This window comes from Myotis myotis, unplaced genomic scaffold, assembly GCF_014108235.1.
Source record: "Myotis myotis isolate mMyoMyo1 unplaced genomic scaffold, mMyoMyo1.p scaffold_m19_p_7, whole genome shotgun sequence".
NCBI lineage: Eukaryota > Metazoa > Chordata > Mammalia > Chiroptera > Vespertilionidae > Myotis > Myotis myotis.
The window spans coordinates 85411872-85436603 of NW_023416379.1; the positions used below are offsets into that span (position 1 = coordinate 85411872).

General features: G+C 45.6%; 2 protein-coding genes across 7 annotated transcripts in view; one reads left to right on the forward strand and one right to left on the reverse strand.

Annotated features, from left to right (window-relative positions):
* Positions 1-18903, forward strand: part of XPO5 (exportin 5) — a 51765-nt gene extending 32862 nt beyond the window's left edge. For 3 of the 5 annotated variants that reach the window (XM_036316556.1, XM_036316554.1, XM_036316555.1), the window contains 12 exons: positions 7896-7996; positions 9654-9750; positions 10586-10722; positions 12676-12773; positions 13321-13367; positions 13815-13912; positions 14522-14584; positions 15880-15962; positions 16389-16496; positions 16616-16753; positions 16899-17063; positions 17230-18903. In XM_036316556.1, the coding sequence (XP_036172449.1) occupies positions 7896-7996; positions 9654-9750; positions 10586-10722; positions 12676-12773; positions 13321-13367; positions 13815-13912; positions 14522-14584; positions 15880-15962; positions 16389-16496; positions 16616-16753; positions 16899-17063; positions 17230-17367 (1273 nt within the window). In that variant the 3' untranslated portion in view covers positions 17368-18903. Of the gene's footprint in view, positions 1-7895; positions 7997-9653; positions 9751-10585; positions 10723-12675; positions 12774-13320; positions 13368-13814; positions 13913-14521; positions 14585-15879; positions 15963-16388; positions 16754-16898; positions 17064-17229 lie in introns of those variants that run through there. The other 2 variants (XR_004968741.1, XM_036316557.1) reach the window with 2 other exon arrangements.
* Positions 18904-19540: 637 nt separating this feature from the next.
* On the reverse strand, positions 19541-24709 carry POLR1C (RNA polymerase I and III subunit C). Of its 2 annotated transcripts, XM_036316570.1 has the most exons (9): positions 24509-24709; positions 24341-24412; positions 21547-21654; positions 21196-21328; positions 20786-20905; positions 20548-20700; positions 20253-20402; positions 20019-20135; positions 19541-19898 (listed from the first exon to the last, which is right to left on the reverse strand). In XM_036316570.1, the coding sequence occupies exons 1-9, from the start codon at positions 24575-24577 to the stop codon at positions 19780-19782; spliced, it is 1041 nt and encodes a 346-aa protein (XP_036172463.1). In that variant the 5' UTR covers positions 24578-24709; the 3' UTR covers positions 19541-19779. The 2 variants fall into 2 exon arrangements, with proteins under 2 accessions (XP_036172463.1, XP_036172464.1); XM_036316571.1 differs by lacking the exon at positions 20548-20700.
* Between the last annotated feature and the right edge of the window lie 23 nt (positions 24710-24732).

Consider the following 24732-nt stretch of genomic DNA (forward strand, 5'->3'; position numbering starts at 1 on the left):
TTTTTGGACTCTGATACAGGGTGTAAGAATGGAGTCTCAACTGAGCAAAACAAATTACTCTTGTCTCAGGGACACTCTACTGGCAACAGACAACTTAGACCATAAGCTTAAGAATCAAAGGTTTAAAGAGCTTGTTGACGACGGTTTAAAGAGGAGTGTCTGAAAGAGTTGTCACTGTGGATTTGTCTGTGGAAATAGGCAATGTTTTGTTCTGATTTCAAAAGGAGAAAAGAGGTTTCAATCATAAAGAAGTATGGCTTGCATATTGAGAGGGAAAAATAGCCAAGGAAAGGTTTGCTTCCATACTGATGTTTTTAAAACCAAAAGGTTCTTCAGCTTAGAGAAATATGAAGGTGATGAAGTTAGATGCAACAAAGACCCAGCAGCCTTTTTAGGGCTGTGGCCAGAGTCCATGTGGTGAGAACCTTCACCTGGAAACGGTTCATTCCTGGTTGGACGAGGCCACAAGAACAGCATGCTCATCATCTTGATGTTTTTCTAAGAGTTCAGTGCTTCTGGGAAGTCAGTCAAAAGGTATTTTGAAAATGTTGACTGTAATTAAGGAGCATTTAGGTTCCTTGAGTAGTGTGCAGCTGGAGCTATTGGAGTTTTGTCTTGTTTTTGTAGTAAATTTTATCTTGAAGTATAACATAAGGACAAAGTATATATATAAATAAAGGGCACAAATTAAGAGTGCACGTAGGTGGATTTTCACAAGATACATACATACAGTCAACACCCAGATCAAGAAACAACCTTATCCAACAGCTTTTCAAATCATTACCTGCCTCTCAAGGGTACCCCTCATTCTGACGTTTAACGTTTTGCCTGGTTGTTTTAGCTTTAATAAATGGAGTCAGAAGCATGCACTTCTTGTCGGGCTTGTCTTGCTCAATATTACGTTTGTGAGAGTCATCGTGGTGTTGCACATAGTTGTGGTTTGTTCATTCTCATTTCTTGTGTGGTATTCCGTTGTGTGAATGTGTTGAATCTTATCCATGTAGCATTGATGGACTTTGGGGTAGTTTCTAGTGTTTTCTTATTACAAACAATGCTGCTGTTAACATTCTTGTAAATATCTGTTGGTATACACGTAATTTCTGTTGAGTTAGAAGTAGAACTCTACATGTAAGAGTAGAATTCCTGTTTTATAAGGTATACATATTTTCTGTTTACATCAATAGAACCAGATAGTTTTCTCAAGTGGTATATTAATTAATTTACAATTTGCATTTCCACCAGTTGGAGCTGGGAGTTTCAACTCCTTGTCAAATAGTCTGATAAGCAAAAAAGCGTCGTGGGTTCGATTCTGGTCAAGAGCACGTACCTCAGTTGCAGGCTCAACCCCGGGCCCTGGTTGGGGTGTGTGCGGAAGCAAACAATTGATGTGTCTCTCTCACATTGATGTTTTTCTCTCTCTGCATCCCCCTCCCTACCACTCTCTTTAAAAATCAATGGAAAAAAATACCCTCAGCCCTAACCGGTTTGGCTCAGTGGTAGAGCGTCGGCCTGTGGACTGAAGGGTCCCAGGTTCAATTCTGGTCAAGGGCATGTACCTTGGCTGCGGGCACATCCCCAGTAGGGGGTGTGCAGGAGGCAGCTGATTGATGTTTCTCACTCATCGGTGTTTCTAACTCTCTATCCCTCTCCCTTCCTCTCTGTAAAAAATCAATAAAGTATATTTAAAAAAATATCCTCAGGTGAGGATTAACAAAAAGAAACCAAACAAAAAAAGGTGTTAGAGCTATGCTATCCACTATGTTAGCCACTAACTGTTGTAATTAGCTATTGAGCACTTGAAATGTGGCTAGTTTGAATTGAGATACGCTGTAAGTATAAAATACACGCCACATTTTGAAAACTTATTGCAAAAAAAAGTATAAAATAGCTTGTTAATAATTTTTAATGTTAACATGTTGAAATTTTTTTATGCATTGGTTTAAGTAAAATATTAATTTAACCTATTTCTTTTCACTTTTTAAGTTTGGCTGGCTAGAAAATTTGTAGTGGTTTACATTGTATTTGTGTTGGATGTTGTTGTTTCTAGTGGGTTGGATAGAGGACAGATATGGGGAGCAGAACTCACCAGTTCTCAAAAGGTACCTTGTCATCATTATCTGTTTATAATAGCAGCTTTTCTGCTATCTTGAAGTTTGTTACATTGTTTCTGTTTATCTTCTGTATGTTCTGCTGAAATCTTTAAGTGTGTGAAGTCTTATTTAGCATAGAGATTATACTCATAGCTGGTGATACTAAAAATATAGGGGTTGGCAAAAGTAGGTTTACAGTTTTGAGAACTCGGAACAGTTTATTCTTGCCTTTTCTTTTTTTAATATATTTTTATTGATTTCAGAGAAGGAAAAGGGAGAGATAGAAACATCAATGATGAGAATCATTGATTGGCTGCCTCCTGCACAACCCTCACTGGGGCTTGAGCCCACAACCCGGGCATGTGCCCTTGACCAGAATCGAACCCAGGACCCTTTAGCCCACAGGCTGATGCTCTAGCCACTGAGCCAAACCAGTTAGGGCTATTCTTGTATTATTATTTATTAACTAGAGGCCCGGTGCACAAAAATTAGTGCACTGGGAGAGAGGGGGTGGTCCCTCAGCCCGGCCTGTGCCCTCTCGCAGTCTGGGACCCCTCAGGGGATGACCACCTGCTGGCTTAGGCCCGCTCCCCAGGGGATTTGGCCTAAGATGGCAATCAGACATCCCTCTGGCAGCCCGGGAGCCCTCAGGGGATGTCCACTTGCCAGCGGGGAGCAGACCTAAACTGCAGTCGGACATCCTTAGCGCTGCTGAGGAGGCAGGAGAGGCTCCCACCACCACTGCTGTACTGGCAGCCATCAGCCTGGCTTGTGGCTGAGCAGAACTCCTCCCATGTGAGAGCGCACTGACCACCAGAGGACAGCTCCTGTATTGAGCGTCTGCCCCCTGGTGGTCAGTGTGTGTCATAGTGACCAGTCATTCCCAGTCCTTCTGCTGTTAGGGTCAGTTTGCATATTACCTTTTACTATATAGGATAGAGGCCTGGTGCACGGGTGGGGGCCGGCTGGTTTGCCCTAAAGGGTGTCCAGATCAGGGTGGGGGTCCCGCTTGGGTGCCTGGCCAGCCTGGATGAGGGGATGATGGCTGTTTGCAGCTTGTCACACCCCCTTCAGGGTGGGGGTCCCCACTGGGGTGCCTGGCCAGTCTGGGTGAGGGGCTGAGGGCCGTTTTCAGGCTGGCAGGTGACTGAAGCTCCCAACCTCTCCTTTTTTTTCTTTTTTTTTTATTCTGGGATTTATTTACCTTCTATGGCTGTCACTGCAACTGAGAGCTGGCTTTAGCTCTGAGACTCGGCTCCAGCTCTGAGACCTCAGCTGCTGAAAGCAGGTGTCTGGGTTTGTTTGGCTTCTATAATTGAAACACTGTTGCAGCTCCAGCCCTGAGGCCTGGCTGGCTGAAAGCAGGTTTTTGGGGTTTGTTTAGCTTCTATAACTGCAACATTGTTTCTTACAGTGCAGTTCAGAGGCCAGCAGCAGCAGGCAGGGAACCTTGGCTTCCTCCATCACTGGAGCAAGCAAGCCTCCTGTTCGCTTCAGCTGCCTGGCTGCCGGCCGCCATCTTGGTTAGCAGTTAATTTGCATATTGCCCTGATTAGCCAATGGGAAGCATGTTGGAGGTATGGTTAATTACCATGTTTGTCTATTATTAGACAGGATTACTGTATTAGTTATTTGTATTATGACTGTAAACCTACTTTTGCCCTCCCCTGTATTTCAGATAAGTACAGATTATCCATAAGTTAAAACTTTTATTACCTAATTGTCTTTTTCTTTGCCAAGCAGTAACTAGTCCCTCTTAATGTGGAACCAGAGAGCTCTAACTTGCCAGTGTGTCAGGAAAGGTGATAGTTCAGGAGCCTGAATATTACTAGGTGTTGTAGATGCCCCTGAACAACTGACCTGGAGTCAGAGGTATCAGAGCGGTGTGTACTCTGAGTCCCCCTCTTCTTGTGCAGTAGAGGTGCAGCCACTGTGTTGGTACCACCTCTTGAGAAGGAGGAGAATACAGGGAATACAAGATTCTGTTGTAGCTCCAGGGACATTTGACATGTGATGCACTAACCCTTCTGTTTTCTAAATTTTCTCTTGGGATCACACCACACTTTAATCAAAGAATAAGAAACAGTCCATCAGCTTTCTGTCAAACTTAATTTCTTCCGGAAACTGATATTATCAGAGATCATTTTATTGTATCAGACATCTTCCAAATAAGACTCAATTCAGGAACTAAAAAGATGGCTCATTGCAGCTTTTAAAAGTAAATGGTGCCCTGGGTGATTTTTCTCAGTGATTAGAGAGTCAGCCCGCAGACCGAAGGGCATGTATCTCGGTTGCAGGTTCCATCTCCACATCTCCAGCCTGGTCGGGGCACGAGCAGGAGGCAGCCAATCGATGTGTCACATGTCAGTGTTTTTCTCTCCTCCTCCCTCCTTCTAAAAAAATCAATGGAAAAAATATACTCGGTGAAGATTAAATAAATATGCTACAACATGGACAAACCTTAAGGACATTATGCTAAGTGAAATAAGCTCGTCATAAAATAAGAAATAATTGTTGAAAGAAATTTCAAACCTAAAGAAAGGTTTAAAGAGTTTATTTGAGCCAAGGTTTTGGGGCCAGTCAGGGAAGCAAAATCTCAAAGGATTGAGATATGATGCTCCAAGGAGTAGCAATTTTGCAATTTATTTTATACATTGGAACAGCGGTTCTCAACCTGTGGGTCGCGACTTCTTTGGGGTTGAACGACCCTTTCACAGGGGTCGCCTAAGACCATCGGAAAACACATCTATAATTACGTATTGTTCTTGTGATTAATCACTATGCTTTAATTATGTTCAGTTTGTAACAATGAAATTGGGAGTCACCACAACATGAGGAACTGTATTAAAGGGTCGCGGCATTCAGAAGGTTGAGAACCACTGCATTAGAATCAAAGGAGAAGACATAAGGAAGATTACATGAAATCCATTGGTGGCAGGTTAAGAGCAGAGAAAGTAAAGCAAGAGAAATCATTAGGGTTGGATACAAAGTAAAGTGGAGAGATACATGCTTCTTTTACATTGATGGTGCAGGATACTTAACATTTAACATACATAGTTGACAGAGATATGCAGGTAAAAGATCATAATGAAGAATGTTGGGGTTGTCTGACCGTACTGGGGTGTTTATCTTTGGAAGTTTGTAGAAGAGATCATTTTGACATTTTATGTATATTATTCTTGGACAAAAACAATGGACAGAACTTGCCCCAGGTAGAGATTAATCTATCATATATATATATGCCTTAAGACCTGACTTCTTTCCGTTATAATCTGTTCAGTTAGGAATTTGTACATGATCGAAGCATCCTGTGTGGTTACTTTCAATCATTGATCTTGTCAGGCTTGCCAAGTAGCTCCATTTTTGTTCACGTACTGTATGATTTCCCTTGGATGAGGTACTTAACGTAGTCAAAATCATAAAAACAAAGTGTAATGATGGCTGCTAGGGGCTCAGGGAAAGGAGGAATGGGGAGTTTTTGCTTAATATGTATAGAGTTTGCTTTAGAAGATGAAAATACTTACGGGGATGGATGGTGGTGATGATTGCACAACAGTGTGAGTGTATTTATACCACTTAAACTGGACACTTAAAAATGGTAAATTTTATGTTATATGATTTTACCGCAAGAAAAGTAAAACCTATTGCAAATGTTAGTGTAAGCAAGTCGGGCCACCGACTGGGAGAAGGTATTTGCAAACCAGGAGTTGCAAAGGACCAGTTTCCAGTAATTCTACCTGTTTACACCCACCACAGAATGTTATGCCCAGATTTCAGGATCCCCAAAAGACCACTAGGGAACCAGCCGAGTCCGATGCAAAAGCAAAGAGTCTTTATTCGAGCTAGCTCTGCTCCCCGACCACACTCACTGATGCAGCGGCAAGCAGCAGAGAGAGAGCTAGCTCTGTGGGAAGAGGGGTTTTATAGGGGGGTTGGAGTAAGGGGAGGAGAGAGGACTGTGGGCCCTGCCGATTGGCCAGGCGCAAGTCGGTGTCTTGTTACACAGGATGTGGTTGTATCTATGGCGCGCACTTCCCTTGATTATCATTGGTTAGTTTAAAGAAATCCTAGGTGTGGCTAGCAGAGGCTTGGGCTTCCGGGAGGAAGCTCCTTGCTGAGCACATGGCTAATGGCGGCTGCCCAAAAATGGAGGATCCAGGGTAAGATGGAAGGCGTAGCCCTCGCCCTTTCAAGAGAAACCGTCGCATGTGTACACAGGGAGACCTCTTCAGAAAAGTTCATTGCTGGGCTCTTTGTATAAGCAAAAGAGTGGAGATAATTAACTAGCTTTTAGTAGGAAGACAGGGAAATAACATGGAAGTAACTTATTACGTGACATTCTAAAATGTAGTTTACCATAAGTGAATGTATTATCAAGTGTACATGGTTAGATCTTAAAAAGAATGTTGAGCCCAGCTGGCGTGGCTCAGTGGTTGGGCGTCGGCCTATGAACAAGGAGGTCACGGGTTCAATTCCCGGCCAGAGCACATGCCCGGGTTGCAGGATCCGTCCCCAGTAGGGGGCGTGCAGGAAGTAACCAACCCATGATTCCCTCTCACCATTGATGTTTCCATCTCTTTCTGAAAAAAAAAATTTTAAAACAAAAAGAAGAATGTTGAGGATTGTGTTTTTTTAATAAGCGTGGTCTAAATGTGCATCTTAAATATGTAACCTTGCTACTATCTGTTATATTTTGTAGCTTTCTGTATGTTTGAGATGTTTTATAATTAACTTTTAAAAGAAAAATAGGTAGTTATGCTCTTTGGCTGTAGATTGTTCAGTAGTACCATTGCTGTGGGCAAGAGGGACTACTGTAGATAGCAGTAGAGGGTCTATAGACCATAGATGGCAGGTAGAGGGGCTATACCATAGGTGGCAGGTTAGAGGAGCCTACCAGTGGTCGGCAAACCACGGCTCGCAAGCCATATGCAGCTCTTTGGCCCCTTGAGTGTGGCTCTTCCACAAAATACCAACTTCTGCACACGGGCCACAAAGTTTCAATCGTACAGTACGTGCGCACCCGCACGTGGTATTTTGTGGAAGAGCCCCACTCAAGGGGCCAAAGAGCCGTATGTGGCTCGCGAGCCACAGTTTGCCGACCACAGGGCTATACCACAGATGGCAGGTAGAGGGCTACTGTAGATAGCAGGTAGAGAGGTAGAGGACTATACCACAGATGGCAGGTAGAGGGCTACTGTAGATGACAGGTAGATCAGGTCCACAGTCATTCCTGCTTAGTCATACAAAGCCAGTAACTGCTCAGGTAAGTCATTTTGGTGGGGAACAGGCACACATTTTGGGAACTGGATGTTCCTCCAGGGGGCTGAAACAACTGTCAGAGCATTGTAGGGTCCATGTTCTTGGAATGGAGACAACATTTGAAAAATGGGAGCATGTTACCATTTGCTCTGTGCTCCAACCTGCGCATCCACAATGCCTCTGACATTGCATCCTGTATCGCTGGCAGTCAGAGGGTGGAGTGCCAAGGCACAGCCTCAAGTTTTAAAGGAATTTGCTTCCTAGCCTTAGACTGATATTGTCTAGCTATCTCAGAATTTGGTTTTCATCTTGATTGCTTTGAGGTTGTGTACTATACAGCTGTACTTAATAGCTTCAAGTCTATTCTCTTTTCCAGGGAAGCATTTACATGTACATACTGTGTTTTCTCCCCCCTGCCAGGAGTAGCGGTGACAGGGAGATTTGTCTATGTGGAAGTGTAGTGTCACTGAATTACAAGGTGAAACCCACTCTTGCCTTCTGCAACAGACTAGGAAAAGTTCATATAGCGTCCTTTTTTTCTTTTAGAACTCACAATACTTTATATGCACCAGAAATGCTAGCCAAAATGGTAGAGCCTTTCACAAAGGCTCTGGATATGCTTGAAGTGGAAAAATCTGCTATTTTAGGTAAGACATCTAGCCTTTTTTTTTTTCCTTGAAGTTCACCTTATCTCTAATGGGCTCCTCAAGCAGCCTCAGTGTGCCGTGTGTCTCCTTCCGGTCATGGCACTACCTTGACCACCGTTTGTTCAGAAATGCATGTATGGAGTTCCCACAGGCATTGACGTCATTGTCTAAGCATACAGAGAAAGTCTTCAGCGGCAGTGTCTCCCCCCAGCACCCCCACCCCACATTAACCCTCCAGGTAGTGATGTGTGTTAGAGCCTTTAGATTGTAAATAAACCATAGTTTTTTGACCTGAAGTATATTAGCATAACTTTATACCTTTTATGTATAGGAAAAAATTATTAAAACAATTAAGCTTAGATAGCTTTTATCAGTAATACGTTATCAAAAAATTTTAAGGAATACTTTCTAAGCCCTGTTTCCTGGATTAGAATGTTGCTTTAACTCATTTTTCCCACTAGCAAATAACTGTGCAGTCATAATTGTGACATGCGCTGTGAAGGAAATGATTGAGAGACTGTGTGTTGGGGAGGAGTCAGAAGATTGCCCCCCAGTGGAGACTTGAAGGATGAGTAAGAGGTAACAGGAGAAGCTGAGCATTCTGGGCAAACAGATACAAGATGCTAAGGCATGCAGGAACGAGCTTGGTATGTCCAGGAAATAGAGAGGGCTGACTCATATGGCTGGAACAAGAGAGAGCAAGGCCCTGATGGTTAGAACTTAGAGCTGGAGACATCCATAGTTGTCTAAACCTTGTGCCTGTCTCTGAAGCTTCATGCTGGCTCTGAAGCTTTGTCACTACCTCCACAGTATCCCTTCGTTCCCAGCCATAACCTTGGGCCTAGCTGTGGATAAGCAATCCAGTAAGCATGTTAACGAGAGGAAGGGTGTTAGTTGGCCTTTCCAGAGCTTATGTCTATCTTGGCCTACGTGGTCCTGGGCCATTTCCTTTGGCACCACTACACATAAGGTCCATGTTGCAGAAACCAGTAAAAATAAAACTGCCAAGAAATGTTTTGCCATTATAAAAAGTAGGTGTTGCTTCACACACACACACACACACACACACACACCCTTGCATTCAGTTATTCACATTAAACCAGGAACTCCTGCTATAGGAATATATGGCCAACCAAAACATACTAGAATGGACAAACAGTTCCTTCTGGCAGCTTCCAACCATGAGCAAGACTTGACATATAAAATAACCTCTGATTAGAAGTATATAAGGCAATTATTATACCTAGGTAAGTGGTTTTCATGTTGATCTGTTGTTATCTTGGGCTTTGCATAAAATTTAGCTTGAAAAAGAGGTTCCACACTTAAAAAGGGAGGCCCCCCTTCCTTACGGAGAGACCATTTTGAGTTGTCATTGTGTGTTTTGGTACAAGTCCCATCTGGAGAAACCCAAGCAAAAGTTGGAGTATCCAGGTCTAGTCTCGAGTCCTGGGTCCATAAATAGCTTTCACCTTTTCCTACCAAGACAGTAGAGCTCTTGGCACCTCCAGCTGGTAGAAGACTTGGCCGCTGCTTGGCATTTATAACGCTCTCCACCCCCATCCCCACCCCCAAACCACATCTGCCTGTGATCGCGCTGTGTGGGTAAGTTGAGACTCGGCAGTGGGGCAGCGTGCGCCTGACCTGTGTTTCTCTGTAGGATTACCGCAGCCTCTCTTGGAACTGAACGACTCTCCTGTTTTCAAAACGGTCTTGGAAAGAATGCAGCGCTTCTTCTCCACCCTCTATGAGAACTGGTAATGAACCAATGCAACCTCCACATTCTCTTCCTAGACATGTGTTGTGTAGGAATGGCCATGGTTGGACTTTTGATCTAGAATTAGAGCCAGGTAAGATGAGGCAAAATTTTGACAAGAAACTAATTCTAGTGTCAAGTCAAAATGAACAGTTTTCTTACATTTGCTCTTTTATAATTGTCTCATGTGCCTCAGCCCTAGCTGTGACTTGATAGTTTACTAGCATGTCCAACATGTCTCTTTCCGATACATAAAATGATGAGACCAAAGCAGAAGATACAGTGGAAAGGATGCATTTTCTCAGCCCTCACGATGCAAAGCCTGCCTTTTATGAGATACTGGGAGGTAGCTGGCCAGATTTTGCTTTCAGGTCCGAGTTGTGGGGCGGGGAGGTAAGTGGCACTCTGTACACTGCCACAGCCTCGGCCTCACTGACCCAGAGCTCTAATCAGCCAAGCTAACAAGAGGCTCTCCATTGTAAATCTGTATTACTTAGGAAATAATGAAGGCTACTGTTGATATTGGGTACCAAAGGATACCAACAACTGGCTTTCAAAAGATGCTGAACCTGCTATCAAGAAGTTTCCTTAAGAGTGGGAGGCAACGGGTGTTATTTTCACTTTTAATAAAAGATTAAGTCCACATCTTTGAAGTACACTAATTATGTTAAAGTTCTCTTAAGGAGTAAATATAATTGCTCTTCTAGCTGAGAAGTCTTATTGTTTGTAGACTAGAAGTCTCTGTACCAAAAATCTATGGCACAGAGATTTCCCAGGGCAGTCGGGCTGGCAGGAGTAGATGTTGAATGTGTCATTGCCTGTCATTTCCCTTACAGTTTCCATATCCTGGGGAAGGCAGGCCCTTCCATGCAGCAGGACTTTTACAGCGTGGAGCACTTGGCTACCCAGCTCCTCAGCTCAGCCTTCGTCAATTTGAACAATATTCCTGACTACCGACTCAGACCCATGCTTCATATCCTTTCAAAGTCCCTAGCTAACCCAGAAGATTGAATACAGGAACAGTTCATAGGCACCAGAGGAGGCAGAGCTGAGCTGCATGGAATAGATGGACTCTTATATCTAAGTATATAATAACCATGTTAAAAGGACAAGAAGATTGGCTGGCTGGGTGGCTCGGTTGAGCATCATCCCGTTCACCAAAAAAATTGCAGGTTCGATTCCCACTCAGGGCACATACCTAGGTTTCGGATTTGATTCCTGGTCAGGGCACATATGGGAGGCAACCAATCAATGTGTCACACATCAATGTTTCTCCCTCCCTCCTTGTCACTCCCTCTCTCTCCTTCTCCCTTCCTCTTTCTCTAAAATCAATAAAAATACCCTTCGGTGCCCTAGCCGGTTTGGCTCAATGGTAGAGCATCAGCCTGTGGACCAAAGCGTCCCAGATTCGATTCTAGTCAAGGGCATATACCTTGGTTGCAGGCTCCTACCCACCCGGGCCCTGGTCAGGGCACATGCAGGAGGCAACCAGTTGATGTGTTTCTCTCACATCAATGTTTCTGTTTTTCCCTCTCTCCCACTCTCTCTAAAAATCAATGGGAAAATATCATTCAGTGAGGATTAACAAAAATATTTATATATACTATTGGCCCAGTGCACAGATTCGTGCACATTGAAAGGAAATTAATTAGAAGAAATACTTTACTAGTAATGTCGCCATTTGCCCTTTATAATAGGAGTGTCAACCAAATTCATGATTGACAATGACAGATCAAAGCACACGAGTGATTGGCGCCAGCGAGAGCTTTATATGTATTTCACATGCATGCAATTTATTTTTAAATTGCCAGTGCGCATCATATGTAACAGCTGGCCGGTCGGTTGGACATACGGTCAGTCACTTTGCCTTTTATTTATTTATATATATATATATATATATATATATATATATATATATATTGTTTTCGTGAGGATTGAAGAAAAAAAAAAGGACAAGAAGATTGAAGTAAATAATGGGAAGGCAGTCCAGGGGGCCTTGAAAGCTCGTTGCTAGGCACAAATCCTTACCATGCCACCTTTTTTTTCTTTTCATTTTTATTGATTTCCGGGAGGAAGGGAAAGGGAGAGAGAGAAACGTCGATGATGAGAGAATCATTGATCGGCTGCCTCCTGCATGCTCCCTACAGGGGATCGAGCCAACAACCCGCACATATGCCCTTGACCGGAATCAAACCTGGGACCCTTCAGTCTGCAGTCCGATGCTCTATCCACTGAGCCAAACCAGCTAGGGCTACCATCTCACTTTCATCCTTTTTGTATATTTTGTCAGGTGCTTCCTCTTTGAAATTGCACTCTCATACTTCATTGTCATTTGGATTTTTTTTTTTAATCTTTTGTTTAGTATCTTTTTTCCCTGCGTTATAAGAATAGTGAAAGAGAGTTTATCGCAAGAATGTCCCTCCTGTCCTGACTGGTTTGGCTCAGTGGATAGAGTGTCGGCCTGTGGACTCAGGGGTCCCCGGTTCAATTCCAGTCAAGGGCATGTACCTTGGTTGTGGGCACATCCCAGTGGGGGGTGTGCAGGAGGCAGCTGATCGATGTTCCTTTCTCATCGATGTTTCTAACTCTCTCTCCCTCTCCCTTCCTCTCTGTAAAAAATCAATAAAATATATTTTAAAAAAAGAAAAGAATGTCCCTCCTATTTTCTGCCCTACTTTCAGACAACTCAGTGCCTATAACATGCAGCCTGGTAGAAAGGACAGTGAAACTATATCATGGAAATGAGTATCCATGCAGCGTAGGATTTTCAGAAAAGAGCCTGAAGATGAGGATGTTCTTGGCATCTTACAAGTCCTTTGTCGGTTGACTCTGCCCAAGGATTCGACCTGTTGCCTGACACATAAGGGTGCTTTAGAATGAGAAGGCATGTGCTCACGTACTAAAGCTTCTTAACCTGCTGTGGCATGGGTCTTCGTGAAGCCTCTGGTGCTCTTCTGCCCCCCAGAGCACTATGAAGCCCTGGTGTCTCCCATCCTCGGACCTCTGTTCACCTACCTCCACATGGTAAGAGATTGGTCAGGAAAGGCGCGTGCCTCTCAGGAGTCTTGCAAGTCAGGAGCTTCTGGAAGTGTTTCCTAGCCTTACCAGGATGTCTGTGCAACCAGCTCGTCCTTGCTACAGTGGACTAAGCAGCCCCCCCAAGAACTAAACTGGTTTAATTGCCCACAAAACACCTGCAGAGTCAGCGTCTGCTCCTAACTTCCTGTTACCTGAGGAAAGGTGATCAGAGGAGTGCCTCCCCTGGTTCTGTTTCTCTGACTCTGGAATTAAGCAAGGGACCAGCTGGGTAGAGAACAGATGTGTCCAGAGTGACTCAGGAATTCTAAAATTGTTGATCCTTTCCAAGCAAACATGTGTAATTTGCTGCCCTCGTTAGGGGTGTGGGGGGTTACAGAAACCATACCTGGTTTTTAGCCTGTGGGCCTCCAAGGCTCTGTCTTTGATGCCTGCAGTCATCCTTGGCTAATTGTAATCATGAAGTAGACCTTAGATATTATCTGCTTCAACCTTCTACACAGTACTAGCACTTCCTTCCTTTTTGTTTTCCCAGAGGCTTTCCCAAAAGTGGCAAGTCATCAACCAGAGGAGCCTGCTGTGGTAAGGAGCATCTCTTCTCCTTGATGGATGAGCTGGAGCCAAGCTGGGGTGGGGGAAGATCAGAGGGGAGAGGCAGTTTCCGCTGTCCCAGGGCTAGAACAGCAGTGGGTTATAGTCATTCTCAGCCTAGATGAATGATAGGTGGCTTGTCTGTGACCTTTAGGCAGACTCAGATAAGACTCAGACTTCATAGGGGTACCTTCAGCTGCCTTAGGAGAATGCTGAGACATCTTAGCCATTTAGGCTTTTGATCCAGTACTCTCTGCCAACTGGATATAGTCACAAGTCATGTTCCTCAATGGATCATTGCTGTCCATTCCCACATGTGCATGGAATGCAGACCAGAAGCACGCCAGAAGGAACAGGGCAGTTTAGTTAGGGTCCCTGCATTTCTTATCCTTCGCTTTTTTGCACTTCATGGAACCTTGACCCTCTGGTGTTCTGCAGTGGAGAAGATGAGACTTCAGAGGAAAACCCAGAGTCTCAAGAGATGCTAGAGGAGCAGCTGGTGAGGATGTTAACCCGAGAAGTCATGGACCTAATCAGTAAGTGGCACGTGGGAACCAGGGGAAGTAGAGAATTTTTCTGGAGAAAGAACTGGTCACCCACCCAACCCCATTAAGGCATGTTTGCAGCAAATACTAACAGGTTGGTGAGAAATAATTCACTAGGTAGAAACAAGGTAGTCCTTAAATCAACCTCTGAACATTTTATGAATGGCAAGCTGAATTATATTTGTTCATACTAAGGCCAAAATACGAGGAAATGGTCTAAAATAGCAGGAGGAATTCAGATTAATGGTAGGAATAACTTCTAGCTTTGTCAAAATAGGGGGAAGTTTTTAATTCTTGGACATAAAGGTGGTTAATTTTTCTTTTTTGGGTCATTTCATTTGTTTGTGATGCAGAGTAGACCAAAGATGTATCAGGTATCCTCTCCTGGTCACTTAGTCTCAGAGAATTCTGTAATTTCCCTCCAGTTAATCTAACTTGAAGAGGGATCAGAAGTCTGGTCAAATGCCTTCATTTCTGTTGGTGAAGCTGATGTTCCTGGACAGTACCTCACTTTCTCCCCAGAGACAGTTTGGGATCTGTTGGCCTGAGATGGCTGTTGTCTGGTGGTAACAAGCCAATAACCCTGCTTTCTTGCTTTAGCGGTGTGCTGTGTTTCAAAGAAAGGTGCTGACCACAGTACTGCTCCCCCTGCAGATGGAGATGGTGAGTCTGTTGCATGGCCCTTAAGAGGTCTACCCTTAGACTCCTAAATATTGTCCCTTCTGTAGCCAGGTCGGTTCTGGTAGAAACTCTTTCCCTGGGCCTGATGTGGATGGGATGTTGTACATCTAGATTTCATCTCTGCTGGCCGCCTTGCTGGATTCCTCCAAACTATACTCCATCTCAGAGCCCTTGCACTGGCTGTTTCCTCTAGAATGATTTTCCCTCCCAACTATTTACATGGCCTGTTCCCTTGTTTCATTTGGGTCTCTGCTCAAATGTTACCTCCAATAAGTCTTCCATGGCCAACTTATCAAAAATAGCAACTCCAACCATGCTATATTCTCTGCTCTGTTTTTCTGTGTTGATGTTAATCCTAACCCAAGGATATTTTTCCATTGATATTTATTTATTTTAAAATATATTTTTATTGATTTTAGATAGAGGAAGGGAGGGGAGAGGGATAGAGAGATAGAAACATCAATGAGAGAAACATTGATCAGCTGTCTCTTGCACGCCCCCCACCAGGGATCAAGTCCACAACCCAGGCATGTGCCTTGACTGGAAATCAAACCATAACCTTCTGGTTCATAGGTCCATGCTCAACCAGTGAGCCACACTGCTGGGCTTCCATTGATTTTTAGAGAGTGGAAGGGAAGGGGTGAGACAGAGAGAAACATCGATTGGTTTCCTCCCACACGTGCCCAAACAGGGCCTGGAATTAAGCCCACAACCAAGGTACATGCCCTTGACCGGAATCGAACTCGGGACTCTTGAGCCCGCGGGCCGACGCTCCATCCTCTTAGCCAAACCAGCTAGCAAATCTTCTGCTCTATTTTTCTTCAGGGCACTTATCACTATCTGATGTTACTTTTGTTTTTTTATGATGTCACCTATTATTTATGAATTCATTTATTATTTGTGTCTCTCACTAGAATGTCAGCTCCCACCAGGGAAGGGACTTTGTGCTATTCCTGTGATATCCCCAGTAACTAAATTAGTGTCTACTACAGTAGGTCTTCATATATTTGTTCAATGACAAGTTCCTCACCAATGAATGGCAGCTTTTTAAGTAACCACCCAGAAAACCTCACTTCCCACCGTTTCCCAAATGTACAGCTAGATGGCTCTCTAGATCTGCCATGGGCAATGGCTTCTGTACCCTTTCATGAGGCTTGACTCAGCCGCCAGTCAGCCCAGGCTACTGAACTCTCCTGCATTCTGTGAGCTTCTGTCAGGACAGGAGAGCCTGCTCTGCTCTGGAAGGCTGGAGTTAACATTCTGCTCTCTGCTTACAGATGAAGAGATGATGGCCACAGAGGTAACCCCCTCGGCCATGGCAGAGCTTACAGACCTGGGCAAATGCCTAATGAAGCACGAGGTGGGTGGAGGGCAAGGTGATGTTTCTCCTTCTCCAGCTGTGGAGCCAGCTTCCACTGTTCTCACTCTGTGATGCCTTCAGAAAAGTTTTGGGGTAATACTCCTTTATATGAGTTAAGTTCCTGGTTCCTGAAGTTTGAGAAAAGAGTGGGAAAAGCTCAAGGCCATGTTGTCTCCCTTGTTGCTGTGGGCAAAGGCTTTCAGAAAAACTCGAAGCAGGCCCGAGCTCCGTCTCCTTCCTATACGTAGGTTTCCTCTTCTATATTGGTTGTTTTTTCTTTTTGACTGTCTGATCTACATAGAGAGGAAATAAGCCTACTTCTCTTATTTTCCTGCTTACCTACTATTAAAACTCCAGCTCCTGATACATAATGCTCAGAGAAAGTTGTGCTTACTTTCCCATTGTAATCCTTCATCCTTTTCCTAGGATGTTTGTACAGCGCTATTGATTACAGCCTTCAATTCCCTGGCCTGGAGGGATACTCTGTCCTGCCAGAGGACGACTACCCAGCTGTGCTGGCCCCTCCTCAAACAAGTATGGTTATTTGCCCCTTCAAGGTTTGGGTCATAAGGATTGGCTGAATCATTTGGAGGAATTGGGGTGCTGGGGCCTTTAGCGTCCCACTTTGGCCCTCAATATAGCTGTCTCCCCAGGTGCTGACAGGGACACTGCTCGCAGATGCTGTGACATGGCTTTTCAGCAGTGTGCTGAAGGGCTTGCAGACGCACGGGCAGCATGAAGGCTGCATGGCTTCACTCGTGCACCTGGCTTTCCAGATCTACGAGGCACTGGTGAGTTGGGCAGGACAGCCAGGCTTCACCCTTCACAGCCGGGCCTTACTCTAAGTGTAGGCAGCTGCCAAGTTGCTAGTGCTGCATGGGGGAAGTGGCAGAGCCCAAAACTACTCCATTTAGTGGGTTTATCCTTACTCCTCAGCGTCCCAGGTACCTGGAGATAAGAGCCGTTATGGAGCAGATCCCTGAAATACAGAAAGACTCTCTGGACCAGTTTGACTGCAAGCTTTTGAACCCCTCTCTGCAGAAAGTTGCTGACAAGCGCAGGAAGGACCAATTCAAACGCCTCATTGCTGGCTGTATTGGGGTAGGTCATGCACCTTCCTTTGTGCTCCCAACCACCTTGCGGCCTTAGATGATGTGTTCAGGCAAAAAGAAACCAGCTGTATTCATTGGCCATTATGGTGAGATTACCTTTAGAACAACCCACTGTCAGGGTCCAGCATTAGTTCTTTCTCATTTGTTTTCCACAGAAACCTTTGGGAGAGCAGTTCCGGAAAGAAGTTCACATTAAGAATCTTCCATCACTTTTCAAAAAACCAAAACCAGTGTTGGAGACGGAGGTGCTAGACAAAGAAGAGGGCGGCCTGGCCACCATCTTTGAACCGTGAATCAAGCTTTTGGGCATTCTTCCTTGGCCTTTATTGTCATCTCTTCTCCTTTGTAGCTAATCTCTAGGCCCCTCTCCACTGCCACCTCACTTACCACCATGGTCAGCCTGGAGAGATCCAGGTCTGGAGCTGGAGAGTGGGCCCTGTGCAGGGCTAGAAGTAATAATACTAAAGTCCAAAAAGGGAGATAGGGCTTACACCGTGCTGTCTAGACCTCCCAGGTATCTCCCATTCTACTTGGAGTTTTGGCTTTTCCAAGAGAGAGAAGCTAGAGCAGAGCAGCCCTTCTCCCCAAGCTCTCCCGCCCCCATGCAGCCATACACGTGCAGAGTGGTAACTAGGGGTGCTATACCCAACACTGCAACTAGCCGGCCTTGTGGCAAGAGCTTAGCCCTGAACGACTTGTACCAGTTTCTCCTGGACCGCTGCAAGTCCCACGGAGTCCCCAAGCTGCTGGGCTGGCAGGAAGCCTTCCACATCTCCCACGGGCATGTGTGGGTCAGGTGCTGAGTGCTGAATTTGGCCAGTTTCCTCACTGTTTGAGCAAGAATCTGGTCAGCTGATGGGATCCATGGTATAGGCTACTGCTAAGCTCTGGACGCAGTATCAAGTGTACCTTCAGGGACCGGGGCTGGGTCAGCATCAGTAGTGCTAACATTCCCCTTAGAGCTCACACATGCCCTTCCTTGAATGACCTCTCAATGTGGTTTCCCCAGCCCCAGGGTCTACTCAGGCACAAGAGCCTCAGTACCCCATCTAGTGTCACGTGATGCCATTGGCATCTAAGGATAATCCAGACCAACTAGGCTACATCTGTGACAAGCAGCTAGCAAAGCCACTGGTCTCGTAGGACTAGCTGAGTCCAGGTGCCTTCAAAAATCTCATGGCCTTTCCGGTCCCTGGCCACTTCTCTCATGGGCCATTTCCAAAAGGAAATATGCCTTCCTAATGTGAGTCTCCAGTCCATTCTAGAGATCACTGGATGGTCCTCTAAGCGTAGGATACATGGATGCAGGACCCTAGCATTGAGGTCATTGCTGGCCATAGACAAGCTTAATCCATACAGAAACTATATAGTGTGTGTCCATGTGTTCTGCAAAATGACAGAGGGCTGTCATCAATCCACTGACGAGGGTTTCAGTGAGGACTGAGCGGAGCAGTGTGGGCTGAAGCTGCAGCTTTTAGCTGGAGCTGGCCCCCAGGCAGGGGAGGCTCAGGAAGAGAGAAGCTGGGGAAACAGGACTGGTGTCTGGTATAGCTGTTTCTATGGCACATACTTGTCCCACGTCCCGGGGGTGGTACTCTGGGCTTGTCAACTGTGAAGGCCATCTCAAAGCATGGTTCCCTCCAAACCTGTTAGCTGTCTCCTCCTCTCTGTAGTGGGGCTGTGGAGGGCATAGTTGTATTTATTGTGTTGTACTATTTTTAACATCTTGTGACTTCATGCTAGAAGTTTTCTATTGTTTATAGAACCTTTTTGTAGAAACATAACTCTAAAGCACATCTGCATGTAATAAAAAAAATCTCAATTTCATACAGAAAGCCCCATCTGACTGTTTCAAACTAGTGACGTACTTCAGGGTCACTGTCCCGTAAGAGTGGACAGGAAGAACTGATGGACATGCTCCGTCAGGCTAGATCACAGGTAGACCAGGCAGCCCACACCACGCTCAGTGCTGTCACTGGTGGCTCGGGACCTGTCCCTGATAGTCCAAAGGGAATTGCTGTTCTTCCTTATGTGTTTCTTTATATATATATTTGTATTGATTTCAGAGAGAAAGGGAGAGGAAAAGAGATAGAAACATCAACGAGAGAGTAATTGATAGCTGCCTCCTGCATGCCCCCTACTGGGGATCGAGCCAGCAACCCGGGTGTGTAGCCTGGCTGGGAACCTTAGTTCCTGAGAGGACCCTCAACTGCTGAGCCATACTGGCCAGGCACTCATGTGGTTCTCTATCAGTCATTTCCTCAAGTATCCAAGAGGTAGGTTAAGTGGCATACAGTATTTTCTGACCGTGTCCCCAGAAAACACCTCAGTTTGTCACTTCCCATGTAGGCCTTGTTGGCCCTAACCTGCAATGACATCTGAGACCAGCATGCTGTCAGCGCCAAACCTATTTGAACTGAGGCCGCATATTTGTGAATCTACCTGAAGTGGTCTCAGACAAAACACTTTTTGTTTGGATGTGAATTTATTTACATGGAGGCCTTATAAAGGCATAAAAGTCACATTTTGTGACACATTTAACAAAATGTATTGACTAAAATAAAGCTGGAATTGTCCCAGACAACTCAGAACACCTAGTCACACTAGGCTCTCTACAGCAGTCCTGTGGCAGCAGGTCAGAACCCAAACTCTTCAGCGTGCCTCAGGAGCATCCAAGCCCAGTCGTGCCAGTGAGTCTGCAAGCCTCAGTCCATCTGAACTGCATCTAGTTCATCCAAGAACCGCCGGCACTTGCCCATCAGTACCTTGATGGCTTCGCTCACCAGCACATCAGGTGGCAATACCCCTGTTGACTCGACAGAGACTGGGAACCAAAACAGACAGTTTAGCCAAGACTGCTTGCTAGATTTTACATCTGAGCTCTGCAAGGAAGCTATAGCACCAAAGAGCTGGCCCGACCACTCCCTGCAAACTGGATACTCACAGATATAATGGTCCCGAACCCGAGCCAGCCGTACAACCTTCTTCAGCTTCTCATTCCGGAAGACTTCCCTGCTGAAGGTATCTAGCCGGGGATTGGCAACCCTGGCCACCTTTTTACCTAATGAAAACAAACCATGTTATAAACACATGAGCCCAAAGCTTTCATTCTCTCTGCTACTTTCAAAGAAAATACACCTTACGCCCTGGCCTGAACAGCATCCCAAGTACCATATACCTTGAACTTCATGCACCTCGATAACACCAGGTGAGAAGCACCGGCTCAGCTCTTCAGCTGCCTCCCCTTCCACGGGCTCCAACAGTGTGATGTCCGGCAGGAGCCTGTAACTGGCTGTTGCCACAGGTGAAAACTTGGCATGATCTTTACCTAGAAGGAAATCAGAGCCTGTGGGAAAACCCTTCCTGACATTCCCAAACGCCTGTCAGTGACATCTTAGCTGAGTCCCTCAGCCACACCTCACCCCACTGTATTCAAACTGCCTTCCTCCCAGGGCAGCTCATGGGGTTCTCACCAATGCCCTTGACACAGTGCATGAGTAGGTCAATCTCCTGGCCAGGCCGCAGCTGAGCAATGAGGATATCATCATGCACTGGTCGGATGGTGCCCTCCGGGAAGAGGTCAGCCTGGTTCCCCAGGGGAACCCATGTCATGTGCCTGGTGTACACTGGAAGAAGAAGCACATCAAAAGACCTCAGTCCCTAAAATTAGCACCCAACAGGTAGGCCCTCTGTCACACTACCAACACTCACCTTTGTGGTTCACATAGAGTTCATTGGGGTCAGAGGAATCTTTAGCAGCGTGGGGGTTCCGAGTACACCTGACCTGCAGCCGAAACTGCAGAGTGTCTATTTCTGTGCCTTCTTCATCTCCTGCACAAAGAGGAGAGGTGGCAGCTCTCGAAAGACTAGTGCACATCTGAGTGCCAGGCACCATACTGAGTGCATTACATTTCTCACTTAATCCTCTTAAAACAAATTCATTAAACTAAAGGCAAGTGTTCTCAGAGAGAACACTAATGTACCCAAAGATTAGTAACTTGCCTAAGGTTATACAGTATAGTCGATCCAGGATTTGAACACAGGTAGTCTGATTTCAGAATCTACTCTGCAGAAAAGAGCTACTCCCCTTCTCCCAAAATTTCATTTTCTCAAGCCCTCACCTTGGTTCCGATATTCAAAAAGACGGGGATCAGCATGAATGGGAATGAGCCCCAAGCGATGAGCAAGGATCTCATCCTGGACAATGGATGTGTTGTTGTACACTAGGACCTTTTCCACAGCCATGGTTGGCACCTGCCCAACAAAAGAGAATAATCTACCAAGACATAAACTCCCTGCAGCTGACACAGGGAAAGACCTCTTCCTGTAAGAATGCTTGATGAAAAATTTACAAATGAGCAGGAGAACTGCTCAGCAAAATTCAGGAAAAATAAACCCTGAGACAATTCTACAAGTGAGGTAATGGCAAGGTTTCCCCACGCAACTCACCCCTGCCACCATGCCCCCAGTACCTCAGCTAACAGAATACGCCGAAAAGCATTGGCAATGGCTGCATCAATTCCCACCATGTCAAACTCCAATGTATTTTCATCCATGTGTACCACATCCACTCGGAAATTCTGAAAAAAAAAAAAAAGGAAAAACACTAAATGAAGCTTGCTCTCTGTATAGTCAATTACCTTCCCAATGGGTATTCCCCTTAAACTATTAACATTCTTTTTCATCCAAAAACCTCTTTCTCAGATGTCCCTCATTAGATGTTCCTTTCTCGCCCATTTTTTTAACTATATATTTTTATTGATTTCAGAGAGGGAGGGAGAGCGAGAGAAATATCAATGATGAGAATCAATTGATGGACTGCCTCCTGCATGCCCCCCCCCCCCCGCCCCCACTGGGGATTGAGCCCGCAACCCAGGCATGTGCCCTTGACCAGAATTGAACCCGGACCCTTCAGTCGACAGGCCAACGCTCTATCCACTGAGCCAAACCAGCTAGGGCTCTCCCCTAATTCTTTATTAGTTCTTGCAATGTTTTTTTTTGGTCCAAAATCTTAGTAGTGAGAACTTTTTTTTTAATTTATTGGGGTGACGGGTTCATAAGATCATACAGGTTTCGAGTGTACACACTTGGATACATGATCTGTATATTGCATTGTGTACCCACCACCCAAAGTCAAATCATCTTCCATCACCATATTTGACCCCTTTACCCTTTACTATCCTCTCACCGTTACCCCCCCCCTCTCTCTCGTAACCACCATACTGTTGTCAGTACCTATGAGTTTTATTTATTTATTTTTTTTAATATATTTTATTGATTTTTTACAGAGAGGAAGGGAGAGGGATAGAGAGCTAGAAACATCAATGAGAGAGAAACATTGATCAGCTGCCTCCTGCACATCTCCTACTGGGGATGTGCCTGTAACCCAGGCACATGCCCTTGACCGGAATTGAACCTGGGAACTTTCAGTCCGCAGGCCGACGCTCTATCCACTGAGCCAAACCAGTTTTGGCTTATTTATTTTTCTTGTTTGTTCAATTGCTGCTTCCCATCAAAGAGGAAGGGAGAGAAACATGAATGATGAGAAGAAATCACTGATCAGCTGCCTCCTGCACACCCCCTACGGGGGATCCGGTCCACAGCCCTGGCATGTCCTGACCAGGAATTGAACCATAACCTCCTGGTTCACAGGCCGATGCTCAACCACTGAGCCATACCAGTCGGGCTGTACCACATCTTCTTTATCCAATCATCTATCAAAGGACACCTGTGTGTCTCTGCATTATGGCTTCTAGCCAGACCATGCAGAAAGACTATTCTAGAAAACATGCTTCCATACTGCTTAGTCCAGTTGACAGTAAACCCCTATCTTGTTAGCCTTTTCTGTTGTATTTAGCACTACTTTTTCAAACTAGTGCCTTGATTTCTGAGCACATATCTTTTGGTTTTCTTCCTTCTCTGATGAATCCTAAATTCACTCACTCTCTTCCACCTACTCTGTAAACATTATCTCAAGTTTCCCCTCCAAAGTGACCTCAACCGCACTCAGTCTTAGCAAACATCTGTACTGACAACTCCCAAAATATCTCACTTTGTATCTCAATTCAAACATATATTCTATTAGCCTGACAGACTTCTCTACTTGCAGGAAACTGAATGCATCCTCAGTCCCCCAATCTATTTCTCATCAGTGAATGACGTCCGCATTCATCAAAGAGTTCCCCAAGCTAGGTCACTTTACACTCCCCACTTACAACCCATGTCAATGCAATCACCAAACATACTGTCTATCTCCCCTTTGCTCTGTCACCTACAGTCCCTAAGACACATTTCAATCTTGCCCACCACTCATGCCCATCCATTTTATACTTCTTAAAAGAATATTTTACTGATTTTTAGAGAGAGAGGAAGGGAGAGGGATAGAAACATCCGTGAGAGAGACACATCATAGGCTGCCACCTGCACGCTCCCTACTGGGGATGAGGCTGCAACCAAGGCATGTGCCCTGACCTGGAATAGAACGGTGACCTTTTGGTTCATGGGCCCACGCTCAACCACTGAGCCACAGCTGCCAGGCCATCCACTTTATATTCTAGCAATAATGAACTGCGTGGGCATTCCCACAGTACGGCTCCCACAGCCCTTATAATTTAGCTCCTCAGTTTCTCCTCACCCTTCGCTGTTCTCAGCTTCTGCTCATGGTTCTAATCTAGGCTCAAGCAGATGTCATCTCTTTAACGAAATCTTTCGTTCCTCTATCCCGGTGGTTCTCAACCTTGGCTGCACATTAGAATCACCTGGAAATCTTTAAAATCCTGATTTCATGGCCTCATCCTCCGGAAATTCTGTTTCTTTGTTATGGGGTGAGGCCACATTATTAGTAACAAAGAAACAGAATTTCCGGAGGATGAAGCACAGAAATCAGGATTTTAAAAAGATTCCCAGGTGATTCTAATGTGCAGCCAAGGTCGAGAAAGACTGCTCTACCCACCCTTCCATTCTAGATTAAGCGCTTCTGCGGGACGGGTACCCTACCCCACTCCATCCCCCGTCGTCCTCACTGCTAACAACCGCGTTTTCCACATTATACTGAAATCATTTGTTGATGTACGCTCTTCTCCAACAAGACTGAACATCTTGCTCGCAGAACAGGGTGGAAGCCATGTGTGCACCGAGCGCCTAGCACATGGCTCAATAAACGTTTCATGAACCGAGTCAACCCCCAGGGACAGCTTCCGAGGCACAGGCTGCTCAGACCACCAGGTCCGACCTCACACTCTCTCCGACATGGCCAGCTCCACCCACCTTCTCGAAGCGGTCCTGGTCCCAGGCATCATCGTAGCCCGAATAGTTCCCGGGAAAGTCGGTGGTATGAACCTAAAAGAGAGAGAGACGCGTCTGTCCGCGAAGGGGCAGCCAGGCTAAGCCCGTCCCCACTCCCGTCCCTCATTTCTCCCAGGCCACAGAGCTTACATTGCGAACGCCGAACTCCCCCAGCACCACGCGGCTCCGCATCTCCTCCACCGCCTGGGCCGCCGCCATCTTCGCCCCTCCACGTGATTCAGGTTGCAACCGGCGCGTAAGTTCCAGTCGCCCTCCTCCGTCTCCGAGGCAACGCGTCACCGCCTGGAAGATTAAATATCGCGAGACTCTGCCCTCTGTCCACGTCCCCAGCTTCCGGAAGTCAGTTTGAGCCA